General features: G+C 39.7%; 1 protein-coding gene across 1 annotated transcript in view; it reads right to left on the bottom strand.

Moving 5' to 3' along the window:
* unc-13 overlaps positions 1–25,773 on the bottom strand; it is a 312,040-nt gene that overhangs the window by 258,997 nt on the left and 27,270 nt on the right. Inside the window, exons 5-6 of the mRNA XM_067138400.2 lie at positions 16,944–17,034; positions 8,945–8,953 (exon numbers count right to left, since the gene is read on the bottom strand). Of these exons, the coding sequence (XP_066994501.2) occupies positions 8,945–8,953; positions 16,944–17,034 (100 nt within the window). The remainder of the gene's footprint in view (positions 1–8,944; positions 8,954–16,943; positions 17,035–25,773) is intronic.

Raw genomic sequence — 25,773 nt, 5'->3', positions numbered from 1 at the left:
GTATACTCTCAAACAATACGAACTTATGGATGTATTAAAAGTTTTGTATCGAAGACAATGAGAAAGTTTAGACAGATTACTATTGACCGTGCATGTTTTCTTAAAGTGACCCTTTGATCTATATCACCAAGCAGTTGAGGCTTTCACGGCCGGCGTTACAATTCATGTCAATGTTTTTCGGACTTGTAGGCCGTGGTCCAGGAGCATGTGCTGGTCCCATTGTTTCACTAGAGACTGCGTTCGGCATTGTCAAGGGTTCCGATTGACTTCGATAGTAGCGAAGCTCTCAGTGGAATGAAGCGGTGTTGTGATTACACCTCATTACATAGTACAGGCTACGGTCTCACGAAGCCTGGTTTCCAGTCCTGAAAGTCTTAACTCCTGGAGGACACGATAGCTGCGGCAGACTGGAAAAAGCAATGGGTGATCAGTTGCCTGTCTCCGGCAAGGCAGTTCGACGTACACCGGGCTCCTTTACGCTTCAATCACTGGCTGAAGAACAGCCAATCAGCGACCGTCCCTCCAACATGACGGGTCAATAGGCGAGCAGCGCACCGTAGCCTGCACTGTATAATGAGGTGGAATTGCAACACCACTCCTTAAACATTTACGCACTTTTGATTTACGTAGCCTGGATGATGTTGATTGGGCTTTTGAGCATCTTATTCGTACGATGCTCAATGGCAGGAGGCATATCAGGAAGCTGCTCGAAATTCCCACTTGACCAACAGTCCTCCCTCTGATGAAGGTATTTCTCATCTCCTAAAGGATTTGATCAAGATAAAAAATCGATACCGAGATCTCGCTGACCGGGCTAAATACAAAGAACTGGCCAAGGTCGTCCGCCAATGGTTGCTGGAGCATATGATAGAGAAATGGGAACAGCTCTGTCGTGAGCTTTCTGAAAACGACTCCGATCGCGAGTTCTGGCGGGTAACTCGTAATCTGACTCGAACCCGACAACCACGGCGTGCGATTCACGGCCGCCGTGGTCTCGTATTTTCTCCTCTGGAGATACGCGTTACGATGACGACGCCACAGAAACACTGGTAGCCCGTAAGGCCACAACTTTTAGATTACTCAGCAAGAGTAAGTCTCCCGGGGCTGATGGGGTTAACTATTAAAGAAATCAAGTCCCTCCCATACCGGGCAGTGGTCTTTTTAGCCACCATCTTTACAGTTTGTTTCCCCACGGCCTGGAAAATTGCCAAGGTCGTGGTCATTCTTAAGCCGGGGAAAGACAGACTGTTTCCGTAGAACTACAGACCTATCAGCCTGCTATCTCACGTTGCAAACATTTTTGAGAGACTTATTCTCAAAAGACTCAGCGGTCACCTTTCATCCAATAATATACTGACACCGGAGCAATTTGGTTTCCGGTCCAAACGGTCAGCTCCACTAGCGATACTATACTTAGTCCAGTATGTTACGAGTTCGTTCCATATCGGCGGAGCGTGCCAGTGGTATTTTTCGATATTGCTAAAGGCTCTGACACCGTCTGGCACGATAATATTTAGTCAAAATTATACAATCCTACTTGCGTCATAGGCAATTTTTTACTTCATGCTCCTTGCGGGCGTGTCACAGGGGGGGGGGGGGATCTTTCGCCCGCGTTATACGCCTTATATGTGAACGATCTTCCACAGGTGCCTGGTGTAGAGGTTCAGCATTTCGCAGATGACATCGCAGTTTATACCGCTCAGCGAAGATATTGTGATGCCACTACGAAACTCCAGGCTTGGATTAATAAATTTCTATACTGGTATTCTACGAACAAAATCAAAGTCAACCTGGAATAAACCAGGCCATTCACTTCTCGTGGAGACGGCCGAGATTTCTTCATCTCAAAATTCGCCACAGGGACTTGTCATGGTTGAGTAAGGTGAAGTACCTTGGACTCATCCTCGACAGGGCTTTAACCTGGAGATGGAATATAGACCAGGCCTTGCAAAGGGCAAATGCCAGATTGGCTAGGCTCCGCCCACTACTGCATAACAAGCACCTCAGTGATGAGATCAAGCGGCCTCTTTATCTGACATGCATAAGACCCATACTTCTCTATGATTACGAGACCTGGTGCTATATTCTAAAGACGCCGTTAATGAGACTCCAGGTCCTGCAAAACAAGATGCTTCGCCACATGTCAAGTCCAACATCGCAATTCGCATCCCTACACTATATAGGCAGATTTTGAAACTCGTAAAGACGACGAAATCTCGGATATTACTTACCCAATCTACAGATGGGGGCACCGCCCTGCTAAAAAGGTTAACATGGACTTAAAAAGCCAATACTAGATTCAAGTAATGGGGGCCTTGGCTCCTCTATGACAAATATTAAGTTTCGGCATATCTCTTAAACAACTCCAAATTCTTTTTCTGAGGGCGACCCTTCCTTCCAATGTTTCTTAACAATTCAGCGATGAGGGGGTTTTATTTCTGACTTGGCACTCCCTGGCAAGACAGAGCGATTTTCTCCCACCAGTGCATTTAGTGAGCGATTCTTCCGACTCGTCGGTAACCAAGGAAAAAAATGAGTAAAATGGCATAGTTTTCACACTGAGGCTCCCATTTACTGGCTCTCGCAGAAAAATAAAAGAACACCACTCCATTACACTGTGAGCTTCGCTGCTAATGAAGTCAGTCGGAACCCTTGATAATGCCGCGCGCAGTCTTCGGAAAAACGTCGGGACCATCACATGCTCCTGGACCACGGGCTACAAGCTCGAAAAACACTGTCATAATTTATATCTACAAGATCTACAACGCAATTATACGTTGAATTCTTCCGGAGAAGAGTCCCGATTATTGAAAGAAATGTGGCCGATGATATTTCGGATAATTGCACATTCTGACAGCCAGCTGACGGGCTAAAACTTTTTCCCGCAGGAGTTTTTCTACGTGCTAGTAAATCTACCGACACGAGTCTAGGTTATCTGAGCATTTTTACATACTACTGGGATCGAACCCTCCACCTTGGGCCTAGAAGGTCAGCGCTCTACCGTTATTATTATTATTATTATTATTATTATTATTATTATTATTATTATTATTATTATTATTATTATTATTATTATTATTGTCCGACGCATTGGCTGAATGGTCAGTTCAGAGCTATGTACAATACAGTGATAGAATAATTATGGTGAGAATAGAAAATGAACCAGTTGACATGATAATAATACAGGTGTACATGCCAACAACGAATCATTCAGATGAAGAAGTGGACCAGGTATATGATCAGTTAGAGGAGTTGATGAATACGATTAAGGACAACGAGAACCTCATTTTTCTTGGAGACTGAAACGCCTCTGTTGGTGAAGGAAAAGATGGGAAGACTGTAGGTCAGTATGGTCTTGGAGTAAGAAATGACAGAGGACAACAACTAATAGACTTTTGTAAAGCAAAAGGACTAATAATTACAAACACCTTGTTCAAACAGTCCAAGAGAAGAAGGTACACCTGGACTGCACCTGGAGATAAAGCGAGATACCAAATAGATTATATTATGGTAAGGGAAAGATACCGTAACGAAGTCAAACAATGCAAAAGTTATCCAGGGGCTGATGTAGCGAATGACCACGGGGCTGATGTAGCGAATGACCACAACCTAGTATTGTTAAAATCTGATTTAAGACTAAGAAAGAAGAGGAAGAACGCGGAAAACTATTGCTAATATAATGTGAGGAAACTAAAACAAGACAGAATCGAGGAAAACTATCAAACACTGGTAAAACAGAACGTTGCAGAAATACCCAATGGTACAATAAATGAGAAATGGATGGGCCTTAAATACTCTATCATAGAAGCTGCAAATAAGGTAATAGGGCAAACGACGAAACAAGCACGAGAACCATGGGTTACAGATTATATGCTTGAACTTATAGAGGAAAGGAGGAAATTTAATAACTCAAAGAGTGAAGAAGGAATCAGAAACTATAAAAGACTCCGAAACCTAGTCAACAGAGAAGCAAAGAAGGCTAAGGAAGAATATATAATGAGACAATGCAAAGAAATAGAAGAAAGAATGGAGAAAGGAAACATGGAAACTGCTTATGAATTAATTAAGAAACAATTCAGAACAGTCACTGGTCGTAGTAACAGCATATTAGGTGAAAATGGGAAACTGTTGTCCGAGAGCAAAGAAGTGGGAGCAAGATGGAAGCGATACATAGAAACATTATATGAAGATCTTACAGACATAAATGAACTTGAAAATGAAGACAACATAACAAGCGACCAACTGGGACCCTCTTTAACAAAAGAAGAATATCTTAAGGCTGTGAAAGAATTGAAACCTAATAAAGCACCAAGATGCGATGAAATAACTGGAGAAATGATACAGTGACTGGATGATGAAACGGCTATATTTTTAAACTGATCACGGAAATATATGAAACCGGAGAAATTCCAGATGATTTTAAAAAGTCTGTCATAATCCCTATACCAAAGAAACCTGGAACTCTAAAATGTGAAGAACATCGCACCTTGAGTCTGTTGTCACACATGTCAAAAATATTGACAAGAATAATATATAACCGAATAAGCAATAAAATTGAACCACATTTGGCTGAAGATCAGTTTGGATTTAGGCGGAATAGAGGCACACGAGAAGCTATTCTAACGTTACAACAGGTTATAGACAAAATGCTAGACGTAAGAAAACCTTTGTTTATTGCATTCGTGGATTTAGAAAAAGCTTTTGATAATGTGAACTGGATTATATTAATGAAGATTATGACTAGTGTTGGTCTAGATTTTAGAGATAGACGAATAGTATATGAATTCTATAACAACCAAAGAGGCATCATGGACATAAATGGTGAAGTATGGGAGGCTTATATAAAGAAAGGAGTACGACAGGGATGTAATTTGTCACCAGTGCTGTTCAACCTGTATATTGAGAAAGGCATTGAGGAATGTAAAGAGGAAATGGAAGGGATAAAGGTAAATGGAGTAGAAATCAAAATGATAAGATTTTGCTGATGACATAGCTGTCATAGAGGAGAACGAAGAGAAACTACAAAGTGCATTAATAAGAATGAATAAGATAATGAGAGATAAGTATAACATGAAAATTAATACAAAAAAGACCAAAATTATGGTATGCAACCGCCAGCATATTGCAGTCGATATCAGAATTAGTGATATACCACTAAGGCAAGTAAATGTCTTTACCTACTTAGGAAATAAAATCAGTTCAGATGGCAAAAGTTCAGTCGACATAAAGAGCAGAATTTCCCAAGCAAAGATTGCTTTTTACAAGAAAACCTTTGTTTACTGCATTCGTGGATTTAGAAAAAGCTTTTGATAATGTGAACTGGAATATATTAATGAAGATTATGACTAGTGTTGGTCTAGATTTTAGAGATACTACTTACATCAAGGAATTTAAATGTGGAGACCAAGAAGAGATTTATTAAGTGCTATGTCTGGAGTGTGGCCTTGTATGGTTCAGAAACATGGACTATTAGTGCACGTGATAAGAAACGTTTGGAAGCATTTGAGATGTGGTGCTGGAGGAGGATGGAAAAGATCTCATGGACAGAAAACTCACCAATGAAGAAGCTCTTCGACGAATAGGTGAAAAAAGATCCTTTTTATCAACAATAAGAAAAAAAGGGACCAATTCATTGGCCATCTCTACAGGCACAATGGTTTCATAGTTAATGTCATGGAAGGAATTATTCAAGGTAAAAGAGGAAGAGGAAGACCTAGACTGCAATATTCAAGACAGATCAGAGATGACGTAGGAACAGGCTCATACGTGGAAATGAAGAGATTAGCGGATTACAGAGAAGAGTGGAGAAGACGAATTGCTGCCAACCAATCTTAGGATTGAGAATTAAGAGAGATTATTATTATTATTGTCCGACTCATTGGCTGAATGGTCAGCGTTCAGTTCTTCAGTTCAGAGGGTCCCGGGTTCGATTCCCGGCCGGGTCGGGGATTTTAATCACACCTGATTAATTCTTTTGGCTCGGGGACAGGATTCCCAACACTCTCCTCTTCATATTCAGACAACACACTACACTACCAACCACCAGAGGAACACGCAATAGTGATCCATATATGCGACACGGTTCTCACCCGCAACCCCACAAATGTGGGAAAATCGGTAGAAGATTATTATTACTATTATTATTATTATTATTATTATTATTATTATTATTATTATTATTATTATTATTATTATTATTATTATTATTATTATTATTGGCTTTATGTCCCTCTAACTAATTTTATGCTGGTTCGGAGACTTTCCGAGGTGCCGTAATTCAGTCCCGCAGAAGTTCTTTTACGTGCCAGTAAATCTACCGATACTAGGCCGACGTATTTGAGCACCTTCAAATACCAGCGAACTGAGCCAGGATCGAATCAGCCATGGTGTCAGAAGGTCAGCGCCTCTACCGTCTGAACCACTTAGCCCGGCATTATTATTATTATTTTTATTATTATTATTATCAGCGGTATGTAAATAAGTGAAGCACACTGCTTGAGGATTATTATGTTCGGTCATATCGCGTTTGAGTCCTCTATCACAAGGAATCTTCACCGTTTCCCTAATATGTAAAATGATATGTTCTTCGGTGCCGGTCTCTGAATCTTAAGATTGGAAATCCACAGCCTGTTTCTAATCATTCGACCGGACCAGGAATGGAATGGAATGAATGAAGCCCCCATCTAGCGGCGAGGATAGGGATTGTGCCGACTGTCGAAGCCTGTCGCTTTCCTCTGGGGCAATTATTAATGATTGACAGTTGAAATGAAATGATAGAGGAGAGTGTTGCTGGAATGAAAGATAACGGGGAAAATCGGAGTACCTGGAGAAAAACTTGCGTATTAATGTTGTTTAAGATGATGTGAACAGCTTCATCTAGCCTTCTTAAGGCTGTGATAGTAGTAAACAATATTGTAGGTACACGAGATCTCATCATCATAACACTTCGCACACGTCGTTTGTTACGCAGAGATTTTCTTTCTTACGAGCTTTAAGTTACTTTCTTGTTTACAGTCGACTGCGGTACAAGATTTCGCCGATTTCTTATTCGCTGCAGCAAAATTAACGTTGTTGTACCTGCGACACCAATGAACCAAGTCAGAGGTCTGTAAACTTTTTCTTGGAGCCGAGCCAAGTTAACGCCTTGCTCGGGCTCCATTTAATTTTGTTCTTCTCTTGCAGAGGAAGTTCTAGGATCTCTTAACAGCACTTTAATTCCTATCACCAGCTGCAGGCTCTTTGTAGTGTGTTCATTCTCATACCGAGGTTTATAAAGCTGTTAACTTGAGTTAGTTTCGCTTCTCTTGCACACTTGGTACAGAACAATAAGATAATTCGGTATTAAGTTCTGTAATACATCGCACACTTTCTCAAGTGTGTCACACACGTGATTCTGGGAGGGTGTAATTAAGACATATATCTGGGAGGGAATAGTTAATACGTATGTTCAAAACCAAAACGTTTGCACTCAAAATTAATTCATTTTCACTTCGCTTGGTAAGACATGAAGGATCCAAATAGGAGATATGTGAATTGAATATACAATACTGAAAACATTAATCAGCCTTTATGGCCGAAAGGCTACTGAAGATCGCGGGATAGACCTCGTCGAAGGTCGGTAGGTTTTGACTTTTGAAAGCGAGATGATCCATAACTCGTCATGTAAAAATATAATAATAATAATAATGATGTTATTGGCGTTACGTCCCACTAACTATTTTTTACGGTTTTCGGAGACGCCGAGATGCTGGAATTTAGTCCCACAGGAGTTTTTTTACGTGCCGGTAAATCTACCGACACGAGGCTGATGTATTTGGGCACCTTCAAATACCACCGGACTGAGCCAAGATCGAACCTGCCGAATTGGAGCAGAAGGCTAGCGCCTTCTCAGCCCGGCTCATGTAAAACGACTCTCGGGGTACACTCATTTAAATAACTTTTATTGCTATCAACGAGGCTTACAAGGAGAGGCCAGACCCTGCGTCCAACCAATTTCAACGAGCTTCAATGAACCTGTGGGGGGACACTCAACAGTAACTCGTGTATAACGGTTTAGGTCACTACGCTTTCGTTTTCGAAAAAAAAAAGTGAGGTCAAATGTCATGACTCAGGACTTCGCTCAAAGTGGAGATGATAGAACACTAAAAGGAAAATAAATTTTATTTAAACATGTCAGGTCTGCAACCTAATAATTTTCGAAAAATTGAGTCGATTGATCCCCGATTCCAATGCAACGCATAAACAGTGTACTTGGAGAGTTACATCGCAGTCAACCGGAGTGGTGGCCTAGTGGTCACCGTACTTGTCTGCGAACCTCAAAGACGTGAGTTCGAGTCTCGTTGAGTGTCCCCCAAGAGGTACATTGAGGCTCGTTGAAATCGGTTGGATGCAGGGACTGGCCTCTCCATGTTAGATTAAAATCCCCGTCAACATCTACGTCTCCAGTCTTTTAACTTATGTCTGTACCAAGGTAACCAGGAGGGTGACTATCTAAGGGTAGCCTGTTGTCACCCTTAGACGACAGCGGCAAGTTACGTCTGACGTTCATCTGTAAACATTCTCGATGCTGTAATCTCTCTACACATGTTTCTCAGCTTTGCCTTTCTAAGTTTAAATTTTAATGTTAAATGTTGACAGGTACTTTAAAAAAATCTAAACTGCGCAACATACATTTCATAATCCATAACAATACTAATATTAAGTGACTTAAATAGTTAGCAAATGTTTTTTTCATTCATGGTTTCGGTAAAGATCTGAGTTCATTAATTGACAAAGTATCAATTAATAGGAAAACAGAACCATAGGGATTTATATATGCATTATAATATTTTCAGAATGAACTACATTATCCGATATATTAAACGAGTCTGTCACACCGTCCTTGTGTGGGTTGGAAGACGTCTTTGATAGCAGAGCAAGACACCAGGAGAAGAAATACCAGTACCTTGAGCACCTGCGAAAGGGAAGGCCAGAACGAGAAACAGAACACAGATTAGTTTCACATCAACACATATTACATGCATACATGGGAGTAATGGACTGTTTCAACACACTCTAAGTTTATATGTGATTTTCGTATTGCAACGATAAGGATTACAGTGCGTTGCAAGGAAATGGAAATACCTTCATCTAGATTAAAGGAAACCACTAACAAATAATTTTCAAGGAAATGCACTTTCAATTTAGGATAACATTAGATGTACAGTACGTTAAAATATTGGTATGGTTTAATAATCTAGTATTGATTTAATTATAAATAATTGTTCTAACTGACTATAATTTATTTTATTCGATATTCATTTCACTCCTCGGAGACGATAAGAGGAAATATACGGAATTATACACTTTTTGAAATACAATTTTGTTTTCAGTTGAATTTTGAGTGAAATATCTGACAAGTGTCTTTGCTGAGACAGTCCCTTACTGGTGGATAGCCACACAACCCGAGATTTGGACCATTCAACATGTGCGCATGAGTTCACAAACTCTGCAACAAGTATGCAGATCACGAATACCGGGCTGTGAGGCCGCTGTGAATTGCTGATGGACTCAACCAAACATTTCCATTCGTCTATTTAACGGTATAACATACCGTATCACTGTACTTCCATTGTAACACAAAATATCATAGATTTTCGATTACAAGATAAAATAAACATACACATCTTCATTATAGATTGTTATGTTTGTCAGCGTTCAGTCTATAAACATCTGTAAATTAATCAAACGCTTGCACAATTTATTTGCAACTAACTCAGTGGCCTCATTTGGTTCCAAACCTTTTATAAACTGAGTCTAACCATCATCGCCTCTACTCCTATCCTCCATGGTCGAGTTCATTATACTCCTATTTAACATATCCTCCTCCAGTCACTTCAAATGACCCCATCACTGCATCCGGTTTATGTGTACAGTAGAACCTCATTAATCCGGACAGCATTAATTCAGACTTCGCTTAATACGGACAGCCGTTTAATAATAATAATAATAATAATAATAATAATAATAATAATAATAATAATAATAATAATAATAATAATAATAATAATAATACATAAATACATTTACAGTACAAAGCTGAGTTACGAACGAAATGCTGTAAACTACGCAGGAGGACATTGTTGAAAGTGTGATCGCTGCAGAAAACTCTGAAATGGACGAATATGACCAGAATGCAGGAGATGATATTATCAGAGGTGTCAAATGTTACGGATTGTCCATAAATATTACGGGTTTTCACCTCGTGATTACGGCATTACGGTCGAAGGGGAAATTATTACGGGAAAGTAACATTTTCGCCAAGCATTATTTTTCTGCGGAGAAAAAAGAAAGAAGGAAAAATATTCAATCGTTTCGAGGTTTACTGCTCAACTCTTCTTTTGTTAATGCTTGTGAGTTGGCAACAATACTCGATCGTCGCTTCCTTTTGCTACCCGTGAGTATTAGAAATTCATTGTAATGAAGGAGCTCTACTCTACTCTTCTCCACTATAAAACCTTAAGTTCTGTAATGTTGTATTTTCAGTATTAAGTGTACTTGACAGTAACTGTTCCTCAAAACGATTTCAGTGTTGATAGAAAAAATCAGAGATAATTGAGGCCTACATAAGCACATCTACATTGGAATAGCTTATTGTTCAGAAGACGAAAACATCATAAAACGGAGTAGGATGCTTCAAGAAAACCTACACTGAAAATCAGCTGCTTGGTGCGAAACAAGCTACCCACAGAACTAACTGGTAGTGTGCAAATGTTATTGTGTAATATGATATACTTCAGATTGCTGTCCGGAAAGTGGGGAGATTACTGATAACCTGCTTCAAAGGTTGACACCTCTGTATTATTAACCCTAAGCCAAAATTGAGTGAAATTAAAGACCAACTAAACATTGTCATTAAATACGTTGAAGATAACAACGATGAAAACACATCTGCATATTACGATCATTTGAGGCATGTGCGTGAGTTAATTATTAAAGAAATGAGTGCCAAAGGAAGGCAACAAAAGATCAGCAGTTTCTTCAAACCAGTAAGCGTGTCACGTGTGGTCAATGAAGATGTGACTTGATTGCCATGTTCTAATTCTGTACTGCACTGTAATTTGTAGGGCCTAGTAATGTATTGCATTATATTTTGTATACTAAATAACCGTTGTATTTCTTAAATTTAAAATACTGTACTGTACACGTCCATTATTCTGAATAGATTATTTAAATATGTACCATGGCTCATTTCATACGTTATTTTGTTTAATCCGGACTTTCATTAATTGGGACAACCTAGAGTCGGCTGTTTTTCTTGGTCATCATCGCACCGTCAGGTAGCTCCTCAATTGTAATCATGTAGGCCGAATAGACCTCAAATGAGCTTTCAGGCCCAGGTAAAAATCCCCGACCTGGTCGAAAATCGAACCTGGGGCCTTCGGGTGAGCGGCAGACATGCTACCCCTCCACCACGGAGCTGGCTCAGCTGTAAACCAAGCAAATCATATTTTCTTTAGTGTGTGAAAGCAAAACACGCAGCCATTATTCGTACATTATCAACCTTCAGTCGTCCGGCTCCATGGCTAAATGGGGTCCCAGGTTCGATTCCCGGCAGCGTTGGGAATTTTAACCTTAATTGGTTAATTTCGCTGGCACGGGGGCTGGGTGTACGTGTCGTCTTCATCATCGTTTAATCCTCATAACGACTCGCAGGTCGCCTACGGGAGTCAAATAAAAAAGACCTGCATCTCGCGAGCCGAACTTGTCCTCGGACACTCCCGGCACTAAAAGCCATACCCCATTTCATTTTTCTCAACCTTCAGTCACTCCCACCTTACTACTGATGTGGTGAGAGGACGGACCTTCGAAGTCTGGCCGCATGCTTGTGGTAAAACGAGGAAAAAAGTTACCAGTGACTGTTTTTAACAACGCCGATTTAATGAAAGTTCCGCTAGAATTTTTTCTGTGAGGGGAAGGATTTTTATGGCTCGAAGCCTTTGCTAATGTACGGTGAGTTTTCAAGTGAAAATTCCACAAATGCAATCACCAGGATAGGACTTTATCACAAGGATGGACATGTACCTATCTATGCTATCATGTACCCTTGGGCAAGTCTAACTAGAACGGCTTCAAAATTTGATATTATTCGTAATTATTTAAAGTAGACGAGAAACAAGCTGTGGAACTGAACTCTACGTTGATTGCAACAAAGAGAATACTTAAGAACATTATCGTGTATTCAAAGTGATACTGTACGTCTGTAAACGGGAATAATTTTATTCGCAAGGCTTGAAATGAACGAAGGAGGAATACAAGAGAGTCACGAGAACCACATGCAAACGGAATTTGTAATGCTCTTGGTTTTTTATTCACGCGAAATTGAACATGCTCTTCTTGTGTGGCTTAATTCACATGTGCCAACTTCATAGACGGAGTGAAGGCTACAGTCATCTCAACAAGGTGTAACATGAACGTTACACCAGTAACATCTCTCACAGCTCTAATGGTATACCTGGCGTCCCGCTCCTTGTATGATTAGCGTAGTGGCTTTCGGTTCAGAGGGCTTCTGATTCAATTCCCGTCCGGACCGGGGATTGTAATTAGTATTAGTTTATTCCTCTGGCTCGGCGATCGGGTGTTCATTTACGTACCTCACTCCGCACTACTAACCACCATAGAAACATGCAATACTGAACACCATAGGGTTAACGTCAGGAAGGGCATCCGGATGTAAAAATGGATGGGACCTCCATCAGATATCACCATCTAGTGGCAGGTTTGGTTTCCACTTGATCGCTTTCCATTCTTCTGTATCTTCCGCTTTTCTAGTTCTTTCATAGCTTCCTTCCGTTCTGCTTATATCGTTTAACATCTGGTATCTTCTTCTTCCTCTCACTTTTACGTTACCAAGTCCGGCTCCATGGCCAAATGGTTAGCCGTGCTGGTCTTTGGTTACAGGGGTCCCGGGTTCGATTCCTGGTAGGGTGGGGAATTTTAACTATCATTGGTTAATTCCGCTGACACAGGGGCTAGGTGTATATGTCGTCTTCATCATCATTTCATCCTCATCACGACGCCCAGGTTGCCTACAGACGTCAAATCAAAAACCTGCACCTGGCAAGCCGAACATGTCCTCAGACACTCCGGGCACTAAAAGCCATACGCCATTTAATTTCCGTTACCAATCCTTCAACTGTGTCCTCTCCAGTTCCTTTTTTCTATTCATGATCTTTAGCATGCTTCTGTTCTCTCCAGTCCTCTTGAACACCTTTTCATTCTTCATTCCATCGGTCCAATTGATCTACTCGACTTTTCGCCACTTTGAGATCTCAAATGCTTCAGTTCTTCTCTCACCATTTCCTGACCATTCACTCATTCTCGACATATTTCCGAAGAATTTAATCCTTCGTGTTTATATAACGTTTGGTATTCTTAGTATCATTCACGGTGCTTCTGTGAAATACACAATTCTGTAAATACCTTCGGATAAGATAACAGCAAATATTAATCCGAATTATAGTGAACAATTATGAAAACATGAACATATTCCGTTGCTGATAACCCTTTTCATTTCTTTAGATAATGTTACATTTTTTAGGACACAGCACACGACACTATCAATCATTTTTCTTATTGTGACTGGGTGTGGTAGGATACGTCCACGGCATACCTAATCTGTAGAAACAGGCGACAGATATAAGCAAAACACAGGAGATATCCGCTTGGAAGTGTGTCTAGCATTCCTTCTACTTACTTGTGCCAGGCTTCACAATTTTATCTTAGGTTTTCAAGGCCTGAAGAGTCTTCCATTTTCATGCCTTTCGTGGACATTACCTGTCTTTTGTCAATTCCTTCCTTCTTCGAAGGGTTGAACCTCTTCTTCAATATTTCTCCATTTATGTTAAGGGGATGGTTCTTTAGTTGTACATCCTCTTAAAGCAATAATTACCACCACGGGCATCACTACCACCACCGTCGACATAATCATCACCAGTTTATGATCACAAAATTAATAGGCACGTAAAAATGATAACTGCGATTTTGTATTCTTCTTCTTTTTATTAATATTGAGTCAATTTTGACCTGCCATAGGCCACATAAACAAATATTTATGATTTGAGCTTTCTTTGGCGCCAGTACTCCTTCACTCTCTTGCTTGCACCTTCTTTCTTTTCATGTTGCTGTTTCTGGTTCCTGGAACCCCACAAAATGTCTGTATCTTGTTCCTGAATGTGGTTCTGTCGTGGATGTCTTTTTCCATGTTGTTCATTTCTTGCAGGTCCTTCTAAGTGTTAATAAACCATTTTTCATACGGATTGCCTTTTCCATTGGACTGTTTAAAATGGTTGAATTTTTTTTAGTGAGCCTGTCATCGCTCATTCTCGAAATATTTCTGAAGAATTTAATCCTTCGTTTTCGTGTAACGCCTGATATCCTTATTTTTATTCCTTCGGCTGTTGACCTAAAGGACGGAATTAAGCTTAAGCAAATTTTAAAATAATTTTCCCCTCATTACTGGAGATGTCTTGGAGAGTTAACATGCTTTAATATTGTCTAATTAATCAATGAAAGTACTTGCCCAAGTGGCTGGGACGAGGAGAATGCTACTGAACGCTGTGACTGAATACGTCACTTTTTATATAAAAAGCATTTAAACATATACAGATAAAAACGTTTTAAAATAAATAAATAAATAAATAAATACATAAATAAATAAATAAATAAATAAATAAATAAATAAATAAATAAATAAATAAATAAATAAATAAATAAATAAATAAATAAATACATAAATAAATAAATAAAATAAATAAGTACAGTTTATTGCCTACGTTCTTCTACAGAGGGTTTCGAAAGCTCGTACTTTAATTCTAAGCGGTAGCAAAGGACACGGGGCCACAGAGCTAGTTACAAATAGGGGATTGTGGAGGCTTTTAGTAAATTCACAAAGGCTTGCAGACTGAACGCTTAAACTTTGTTACATAACAGTCCATAATGAAGTTGTATGTATGATGGTAAAGGACAAAACTTGTATTTAAGAAAATGAAACAGAATGAATTCGGTATCGGACCGTTTGTTGGCTGGAGGCGGTAAGGTAGAGAACGCTATATTGCTCAAACCTCATCATTACGCTTGGTAGAACCGTGCTCTGGCATCGTCTCAGATGTACTGGTTTGTCTCCCTGTACTTCAGGTCATGTGAACTTTCTCCAAGGAATCTTACCCTTCGAGAGGGGGAAGTTTCTTTGGCAGTGAGTCTACACACGTAGCATCAGCACGATGGCTGCTCAACACATTTCATACGTGATATTTATGTTTCGACACGTCTCTCCAAACATATGTTTTTGGCCATTGTGTATCTCTTGCTTCGCCAACACGATTTCCTGAACACATCAACCTGCACTGCCTTTTATATGGCCATGTGGATACGTTAGTATACATCACTCCTGTAAATGATGAGGGGGGCCTGAGAAATATTACTATGGCTGATAAAAATGCATTATCCGTTACCTCTGGGATCTTCGAGAGAATTTTTATAATCAATGGTTTGTTTTGATGATATCCTTTCAAGCACCTCCTCTATTCGTGGCCAGGATAACCAGGGAACAGTTCTACCAAAGAGATGATGAGATTTCTGTGACAGAGCGCTCCGAACTCCATCGTCATCTACCAGACGAACGGTTTGATGTCGACCTCATACTGTCTTAACAATAGAGGAATATTTTATTCATCTTGTCAACCGTTGAAATTAATTGATGGGCTATGTATATCATTGCTGTATATGATTAAGATTGTAAGCCTAATTCCTCTAAATATTCTCTTAGATTTGTTTAAAATAATCTTACTTTTTAAGTGAAATGGTTCTTTGTGAACACATGTGCACTACAGTGTCGACATCACTTTTGTTATGGGGGATCACATTGAAGGATAGTGCAACACACATACATAACATCAGGAACATTACATTCACAGTGACTGAGGAAATAAAACACAGAGGTTCTACTTTGCTCCTCTAAACATGGAGACAAACAATTCATATTACGCCCACTTCTCACGTTAGTAGAAGCTAGAAATTAAATTCTCAGCTTTGAAAACATTTTACATTTCTCAACATTTTTCTTGACCCACAACCTAAATACCGATCTCTAGCATAAGAACTGAGAGTTGAGCGGGACGAACAACGAAAGCGATCACTTATAGCAGAATATTGCTTTATATAGAATTAAAAAATTCAAGCTTCATAATATGAAAACAATGAAGAAGGTCAAAATTGTATAACGATAGGATAGAAAGGTATGAATTAGAAGGAAACTCAATTTTAAGAATGGTGGTTTTCATAGGTTGAGGTAGATGTTTGTAATGTGAGAGCAATGATTTCGTTCATAGTATTCGCAAGATACAAGGAGAAGTGGTCTAAAATACTAGAGTCTCACAACATGATGATGCATGGCAGTACTGTAAATTTCTAGTACCTGTTGTGTAATCGTACTTAAAAAGGATGTTCTCTCAATGATATATTCAAAGTACTCTATGTTACACAGATTAAATATTTTACAGCAGTATTTATTATTTGTGACCATTAATATGATTCAGGTACTGTGTGTAAAGTAGATGTACAATGAATATAATAATCACAAACGAAGGAGAAAGATAATATTGTTAAATACTAATACACGACAACACATTCTAGAAATTTGTAGCCATGGCAGTGGAGTCTCATCACGTTCGAGCCCACATCTCTAGATATCGAAGGAGACATTACGAAGGACAAGAGGACACGCTGTGATAAGGTTAACTTCAGGTAGTCAGTGATAATGTCTTTTGTGCTGTGTGAAATGGGAAGTGGTATTGGCTGGAGAAAAGAAAGGTAAATTTCCTAGGATAAAAGTAAACATTATAGGAAAATATATTCTGCATATTATGCACACAACCATGGGATTAATATATGTATAACATACTTACCAGCTCTGACACCAGGGGGATGGATTTTTTCCGGGGTCGAATATCTGGCATGCTGTCGATGTTGCTGTAGAAGGGGTTGTCTCCAGGATGCCTGTAACATAACAGGAGAAACTCTGTTTTATCGAACCTCAGATAAAATAAACAATCTACCGGACAGTTCAAGAATAATGACCAAATACATGAAAAGGAGCACTGTATATCGTAAATGTTGCTTTTATTATAAAGTGGCTGCAGTATATGCTGTAAATTGATAAGTGTGGCTTCCAGGAGGCAAGAAGTTCGCTGAATACAATGTTTGTGTCACTAGAATGGAATTTATCAAAAGCAGGTACAGTTTGAGCTATTTGCTTTACGTCGCACCGACACAGATAGGTCTTCTGGCGACGATGGGACAGGAACGGCCTAGGAGTGGGGAGGAAGCGGCCGTGGCCTTAATTAATGTACAGCCCCAACATTTGCCTGGTGTGAAAATGGGAAACCACGGAAAACCATCTTCAGGGCTGCTGACAGTGGGGTTCGAACCCACTATCTCCCGGATGCAAGCTCACAGCTGCGCGACCCTAACCGCATGTCCAACTCGCCCGGTAAAGCAGGTACAAACAATCCGTTGAAAAAAGTTACTTCATCCGCATCATGGTAAATTTTTTGAGGTGTGTGACAATTAATCTCATAAAGCAGAATTATCTACATCTTACCTCGTCCTGCCAAATTCCACGTCATTAGCGCAACTTCTACGATCGAGCTGCTGCGACGAGTCAATTGTGCCAAGAGAATTTAGTTGCTTATTCACTGAACGACTTCAAATAATCCAGACTTGTCTTTCAGAACAGAGATCTTAAAATTAATGAGAAGTCACTCGCTATCGGCACCTCTAAAAGTAGATTAAATTTCTCTATACCACTGACTGACAATAATATCACCGTGCACCGTGTGCTTGTTACATGCTCTCAGCACACCAAGAATAAAGAAATAAAATACATAATGTAGCTACAGATACACCTGTTTCTTATTTCGTAATGGGCACAGTGTTTTCATCTATTTCTTATTAATTTATTTATTCGAAGTCTAACAAAGATACAATTGCAGAATGGAAAAAACCGCTTAAAGAAAGCACTACCCCAGGTGGTAGCTCGGAAGAGAAATCCACCATTGCATTATGCAATGCAACGGGACCTAGGGTTCTGGGGAGTTCAAACATTTGGAATATGGATGAATCGGAGCGTCCTTAGAATGCTTCCAGGCCTGAGATTGAACAGAAGTATTACAGCATGGATAAGGTTAATGAGTGGAAGAAAGAAAATTGCCTGAAGTTTGCCACATGGAATGTACGAGGTATAGCTCATAAAGAGGAACAGCTAGACGACCTTTTGGCCAAAAAAAGAAATCTCAATCACCGGGCGAGTTGGCCGTGCGTGTAGAGGCGCGCGGCTGTGAGCTTACATCCGGGAGATAGTAGGTTCGAATCCCACTATCGGCAGCCCTGAAGATGGTTTTCCGTGGTTTCCCATTTTCACACCAGGCAAATGCTGGGGCTGTACCTTAATTAAGGCCACGGCCGCTTCCTTCCAACTCCTAGGCTTTTCCTATCCCATCGTCGCCATAAGACCTATCTGTGTCGGTGCGACGTAAAGCCCGTAGCAAAAAAAAAAAAAAAGAAATCTCAATCGCCGTAATATCAGAGACAAGAAAGAAACTACAAGGTACAAAACAGACACAAAATTACCTACAGTTTTATGCTGGGGTAACTTCCGAAAATTGAGGACAAGCAGGAATAATGATTATGATACATAAATGGTTTAAATCTGCCATTACAGATTACACCTTCTGGAATGAACGAATAATAGGGATACGTCTGAAAATATCTAGGGAATACCTGTCTGTAGTTGGAGTGTATGCCCCAGTAGAAGGTGAAGAAGACAAAAATGAAGATTTATACAACAAAATGCAACAGGATTTGAATAAAATTATAATAGGAATGCTTATCTCTTATTGATGGGTGACTTCAATGCAAGAGTAGGTAATGCGAAAGTAGGACAGTCAAATGGCACATTTGGCGAACAAGTCTGTGGCAACAACGGGATTAGATTGATAGACTTCTCTACTTACAATCAGTTAAAGGTAATGAATGTTTTTTTTTTTCAGTCACAGAGACAGCCATAAATATACATGGGCGACAAGAGGCACGAGATCAATACTAAATTATGATATTTGCAATATCAAATTAGCAGAGATGGGTTTAGATACAAGAGTTTTTCGAGGTCCAGAATTAGAAACCTATTAATTTGTCCCATTAGAATAAAACCTCGATGGCACAGCAAGATGAAGAAACCAACAAAGTTAAATACAAACTCTAAATGACTCTACCAACAACGACTAGCTGAATTACCGGTAACACAATCAACTCCAACGGTAGAAAATGTTGAAGAGGAAAACATTTAACAACCATTGTAGAACAAGCAGCCAAAGAGAGCCTTCGCACCAAAACGAAATGGCAGAGGAGCAGGGGACCTAGAATATGGGATGAAAACATCAAAAATCATCAAAGACAAACAGAAGGTCTACAGGAAGTACTTATGTACCAAGAAAGATGAGGATAAAATAGAATACCACAGAAAGCGAGAAATTACAAAGAGAAAAGTGCACAAATACTATAGTAGGAACTGGGAAGAATTTGTATCCCATTTAGGAAATGACATACCGTAACCAGACCTCAGCCACAGACTTACAAAAATTTGAAAAATTTAAATAGGGAAACTAAAAACACTCAGAATCAACACAATCTCCTGCTGTGTATTACGAAATGAACTTGTAATTTTCCTTATCAGGAAACGAAGGGCCCATTTTCAATTATTGCCTGGGTGCCCCGAGCTTCTTAGCACCGCTTCTGGGTGTACCTTCTCAATCAATCAATCAATCAATCAATCAATCAATCAATCAATCAATCAATCAATCAATCAATCAATCAATCAATCAATCAATCAATCAATCAATCAATCAATCAATCAATCAATCAATCAATCAATCAATCAATCAATCAATCAATCAATCAATCAATCAATCAATCAATCAATCAATCAATCAATCAATCAATCAATCAATCAATCAATCAATCAATCAATCAATCAATCAATCACGTGGAATTAGGGTTGTCGTCAGGTGGCAGAATTCCTAAACCATGGATTTGTTTAGTTCGCCTCTATGTTGTAGTGGTTTGTGTGACTAGTTGCCACTCCAAGAGTCCCGGGTTCGATTTTCGGCTCTGCCACGAAATTTGAACAATGGTACGAGGACTGGAACTTGGGCCACTCAGCCTCGGGAGGCCAAGTGAATATAGGGGGTTGATTCCCACCTCAGCCATCCTGGAAGTGTTTTTCCGTGGTTTCCCACTTCTCCTCCAAGCAAATGCCGGGACAGTACCTAACTCACGGCTACGGCCGCTTCCTTCCCTGTTCTTTGTTTATCCGTTTTAAGCTCCCCATCCCCCCACAAGGCCCCTGTTCAGCATAGCAGGTGAGGCCACCTGGGCGAGGTACTGGACCTCCTCCCAAGTTGTATCCCCGACCAAGTGTTTCACGCTCCAGGATACTGCCCTTGAGGCGGATGACGTGGGATCCCTCGCTGAGTCCGAGGGAAAACGAATTAAGAAAGAAAGAAAGAAAGAAAGAAAGAAAGAAAGAAAGAAAGAAAGAAAGGAGATGTATCTGTTTAGTATCAAGTGAATCATATATCGAACCGATATACTCTGTACTGCGCCTGTTCTGTCTAAAAAGCATATCACGATATTGGATTTAGTTTAATGTTAATGTTATTAATTTAGAATATATTTTTACCTTTATTGCTCTATGTTTATTCATCACGTTGTAAAATCATTTTCCTCATGCTGTTTGTGGTAAGGTTCATTAGGCAACCGCTGCGCTTCATTACGACATAGCCAGGGGAACTGTACAGGACCTGTCATGGAAATCACATCCTAATATACTGTACGACTGTAAGGTAAATTTAGCTGTTAATCTTCCATTTTAGGGGGTGTCCGACTGCTTGGCTAAAATATCAGCGTTGAGGCCTTCGGTTCAGAGGGTATCAGGTTCGATTCCTGGCTGGGTCAGGGATTTTAATCGCATCTGATTAATTCTTCTGGTTCGGGGAAAGTGTGACCGTGTCTGTCCCGACACTGTCCTCTTGATACAAAAACACGTTACATTACGAACCGTCACAGAAGAAAAAAAAGACTCCTAGTCGGGAGTGACTGCAGCTATCGAACTCGGTCTCTTAATCTCAGGAGCACAGGTACCTGAACTGAAAGTGACTGAACCAAGGTGTAGCATTTCTGAGACGTCCTCCAATTCTTTGAAGATGTCTGTGCTGGCTAATTTCTCTGCTCTATCAACAAGCATTATACGGTTATACAGGTCATTTAACGGACGGAAAGAAGCAGCATAGTGTACTGTGTCATCTAACGATAGACCATAGAAGAGAAAAAAGTACCATTTTATCCCCAATACTACGAAAGTTAATAATTTACTGTTATTTTCTAACTGTTGATTCGCATTCTGCGGTTCTACCCTACCTTGAAAGACCCTCCTTCTCTTTTAACTCGCATGTTGGCAGCATTGTGAGGAGTTGAACTATTGTCGACGTTCGTATTACCGGTACCGTGTCGTGAAAGTCACTACTGGTATATTTTGGACTGTTACTGATTCTTCTTCGTCATTATCATCGTCATTATCATGGCTCTCGCCTGGGAATCCAATAAACCTGAAGTTAAGAGCACACAAATCATTCTGTTGTGCTGGTCGTGGCAGAAGGAAGGAAGGAAGGAAGGAAGGAAGGAAGGAAGGAAGGAAGGAAGGAAGGAAGGAAGACGTAAGCATGCCACTCTTTGAGTAAAAGTAGAAAAAGAAATAAAGATGCACCGAATTTTCAAACAAGTTTTCAATAATATTAGTAGTAGGGTTTACTTCAGTCGTTAAGAAACGTTTCCTTTCTAATACGATCAGGTAATGAAATCCCCACAATGACGTTTGCTTACGAATTTTCCTCAAACGTCTGTTGTTTCGTCCAGGGAAACCCACATTTTCTGGTTTTGTAACTGCGTCTCGTATCTGGTTCAAAACATTATGATATCGAGGTCTTCGAAGATTATATCTGAGTGGAAACTCGGGGAGCTTTGTTAGCTGTGTATTTTTTCAAGATAATCCCTAAAATATTGTTGAAATGAACAAAACGGAGTTTACATGTATGTTCGGGCCTAACGATGGTAGTAGTATGTTGTACGTAAAATGCAGACTATTACAAGCAAGGAAGGCTTTTCTTAAGAAAATAAATTTGCTCACTTCGAACATTGATAAAGGAATTAGAAAAGGGTTTTTGAAAACTTTCGTCTGGAGTGTGGCATTGTATAGAAGTGAAATACGCACGATAACTAGCTTTTTTTTTTTTTTACAAGTTGCTTCACGTCGCACTGGCACAGACAGGCTTTATGGAGACGAAAGGATAGGAAAGGGCTAGGAGTGGGATTGAAGCGGCCATGACCTTAATTAAGGTACAGCCGCAGCATTTGTCTGGTGTGAAAATGGGTAACCACGGTCAACCATCTTCAGGGCTGCCGACAGTGGGGTTCGAACCCACTATCTCCCCAATACTGGATACTGGCCGCACTTAAGCGACTGCAACTATCGAGCTCGGTAAATAAGTAGTTCAGAAATGACAATATACGCTTTTGAAATGTGGTGCTACAGAAGAATGCTGTAGATGAGGTGGGCAGATCGAATCACGAATTAAGAGATACCGAATATAATTGGCGAGAGGAGAACGTTTTGGCGAAATTTGACCAAAATAAGAGATAGAATGAAAGGACACATCTTGACACCAAGAACTTGTAGAGTTAGTTCCTGGGGGAAGTGTAAGCGGAAAGAACGGCAGGAATAGACCTAGGCATGAATATGGAAAACAGATTAGAGTAGATGTAGGATGTAGTAGTTACGAATAAATGAAATGGTTAGCACATAATAGGGTGGTGTGAAGAGCTGCATCAAAGGTATCTATGAAATGATGACTGAAACAAACAAACAAACAAACAAACAAACAAACAACAATAACCTGATTTGATTATTACCTAGTCTATCACTCTTCCGAATGACAACATATTGCATGACGATTGTGTTCACAACACAATCAGACATACGAGTCATTCAATCAATATATTGTACAACTAGCGAATGTACCCGTGCTTCGCTACGGTATTCTACATTGTATTCAAATATCGAAGTAAATAGTGTGCATGCAGTAAATAAGATTGTTTTAAAATTGCATGTCTCTTAGCGTTATCCGAGAAAGAGCATGGGGAGGTCCCCGTACGTTGTTTCCAATGTAAAGTGTTTGTTATGGATTTGTGATATAACGGCAGGCTCACTTGCCTACTGCCATTCACAATCTGGGAAGTTTACATTATAATTGCAGGCCCCATTGCCTACTATGCGGACAGAATCGATTTCGGGAGTTTTCGTTAAAATGGCAGCCCCCGTTTCCTACTTCCAGACTGATTACAGTTGAGGAGTTTATATCATAATGGCAGGTAATTACTCTACTATCACTCGAAAATGAGTTGTGCAGTTATCATTATAATGCCAGGCCCATTTTCCTACTTCCAACCAGCTTACTGCCAGTCACACCAAGTTGGTGAGTTTCCATCAAAATAGCAGGCCACTATGCCTAATGCCAGTCACATTTTAGATGAGGACATTTCTTTATAATAGCGGGCACCCTTGCCTACTGCCAAACACAATCGGGTAGGGGAGTTTTAAACAAAACTGCATGCTCACTTGCCTTCTGCAAGTCACATCGAGAAGTGAACTATTCATTACAATTGTAGACCTTCCTTACTAATGACAGTTACACAGGAGTTGGAGATCGACATACGAAAGTATATGCGTGTTTACAATATTGAAGACCTTCATTTACAGATTAACTGCTACTAAACGTACGTCATATCGACAAAGGATTATACCATAAGACACGCCGGATTTAGTGGCCTAAAGGGCTGGTCCTATGATATGTCATCTATTCTTGGGTCAGATTGAGTTAGAAACGTGGAACAGGGTAACGTTCTTGTAAGATTATCTCACATTACATTACTTTTCGGATAATTATGTGACAGCTACATATATGGCTCATATATGGCTACTGGGTGGGCCAATTTTCGTGAAGAGTTTGATGATTCTGTATTTCATATAAGTAATCGAAGGTATGAATTATGCATGTGAAAATTCCAAATTGACTTAACATCCATTAATAGAGGAAAATCAAACGTAAAAGGGATACAGATACGGCAGAAAGTCATAAGACCAAGGTTGTAGATCATTCCAAATTGAACGGAGATTGTGCAATCTGTTATGTGATAGGAATTTCCGAAGGTCTGCACCATCATTAAAATTGCCTGCATATTTCGATATTCTTCGGGGATAAAAAGTGAAAAATTTAATGATCTTGGATGTTTTCCGTTCGTTACAGGCTAAAACGTATAATTTTGTCAAATTTCAATTATCTTCTTTTTCTTCTGGCAGATTATGCCGCAATCTGGATTTTGGTCGAGGCGGGTAAAAATTAGGACTTTCAGGAAACTAAACCAAAAATTATGCAGATGGTCATTATTACCCCTTAAACGGAAAGCTGTACGAAAATTTCGCCAAAATAGTCAGTGTAGAGGCACACAGTCGTTACGATTTGATTTATATAGATAAGGAATCTGCTCCATGTAAAACACCTTTTTGGCTATGTCCGCTGGACTTAACCTGCAAAACTGACCATTCATGATATCTCCCTTATTAATCCTCCTGACGAAAAAATGCACATGAAAAAAAGGTTTAGAGGTGGAATTCCATCACGTTTGGTCGATTTCCAGTCAGTTTGGTCTTGTTCTGTATATATTGTGGAAGAGTAAAATCACCATTTCGGTTCCCTATAAACCGCCAGTCCATTCCGGAACATGAAATGTTATTTACGGTTAAAACCTACCTTTGGACAGGTGGATGCTAAATATGAATTTTGGTTCGAATGTCTTCAGTAGTTTTCAAGTTGTAAGGAATACGCTTTACACGCACCCGCTCGAGAGTTAAGTCCGATGGGACTTGTACAAAAAAACGGTCCGTTAATGATATCTCCCTTATTAATCCTCGTATCGAAATGATGCGCATGAGAAAAAAGATTTAGAAATTAATTTCTACCAAGGCAGGTAGATTTAAATTAACGTTGGTTGTGTATATTTTGTGGAAGTGCAAAATCACTGTTTCGGTTTCGTATAAACCCCCAGTCAGTTCAGGGATTTAGAAACAATATTTGCCCTAAAACCTATCAAGGACAGGTGTATTCTAAATATGAGTATTGGTGGAAATACATCCAGTAGTTTGTAGCACTCGCGTACATACGGCGTAATTAAGGAAGAAAATAATACAGTTAAGAAAGTTGAAAGTAATAGAAAATGGATTATAACTGAGGACAGCCGGATAACGACTAATATGTAAATGCCAAGTTAATGTATTGGAAAATCAAATGCCCCTCAATAAATTATGCTAGTGTGAGTTATGGATATAATAAAGCGTTAACAGAGGAGAAATTTAGGTCCATTGATTCCTAGGTAAACAAATAATAAGATGATGAATAATGGTGTTATTACTTAATCTATTCGAAGGCGGTTATAACATCCAACGATATTCCGCCAATATTCCGCAGATAGGCCGATTGACGCCTCTCTTGCCTTCTACCCAAGGAACAACCACGAATTTAAAAGCACGATGAGGAAAATGGCAATACGTTACTTCCCTGCTGGCATGCA

This window comes from Anabrus simplex, chromosome 1 (genome assembly GCF_040414725.1).
Source record: "Anabrus simplex isolate iqAnaSimp1 chromosome 1, ASM4041472v1, whole genome shotgun sequence".
Taxonomy (NCBI): domain Eukaryota; kingdom Metazoa; phylum Arthropoda; class Insecta; order Orthoptera; family Tettigoniidae; genus Anabrus; species Anabrus simplex.
This window is presented reverse-complemented; position numbering and strand designations above follow the sequence as displayed.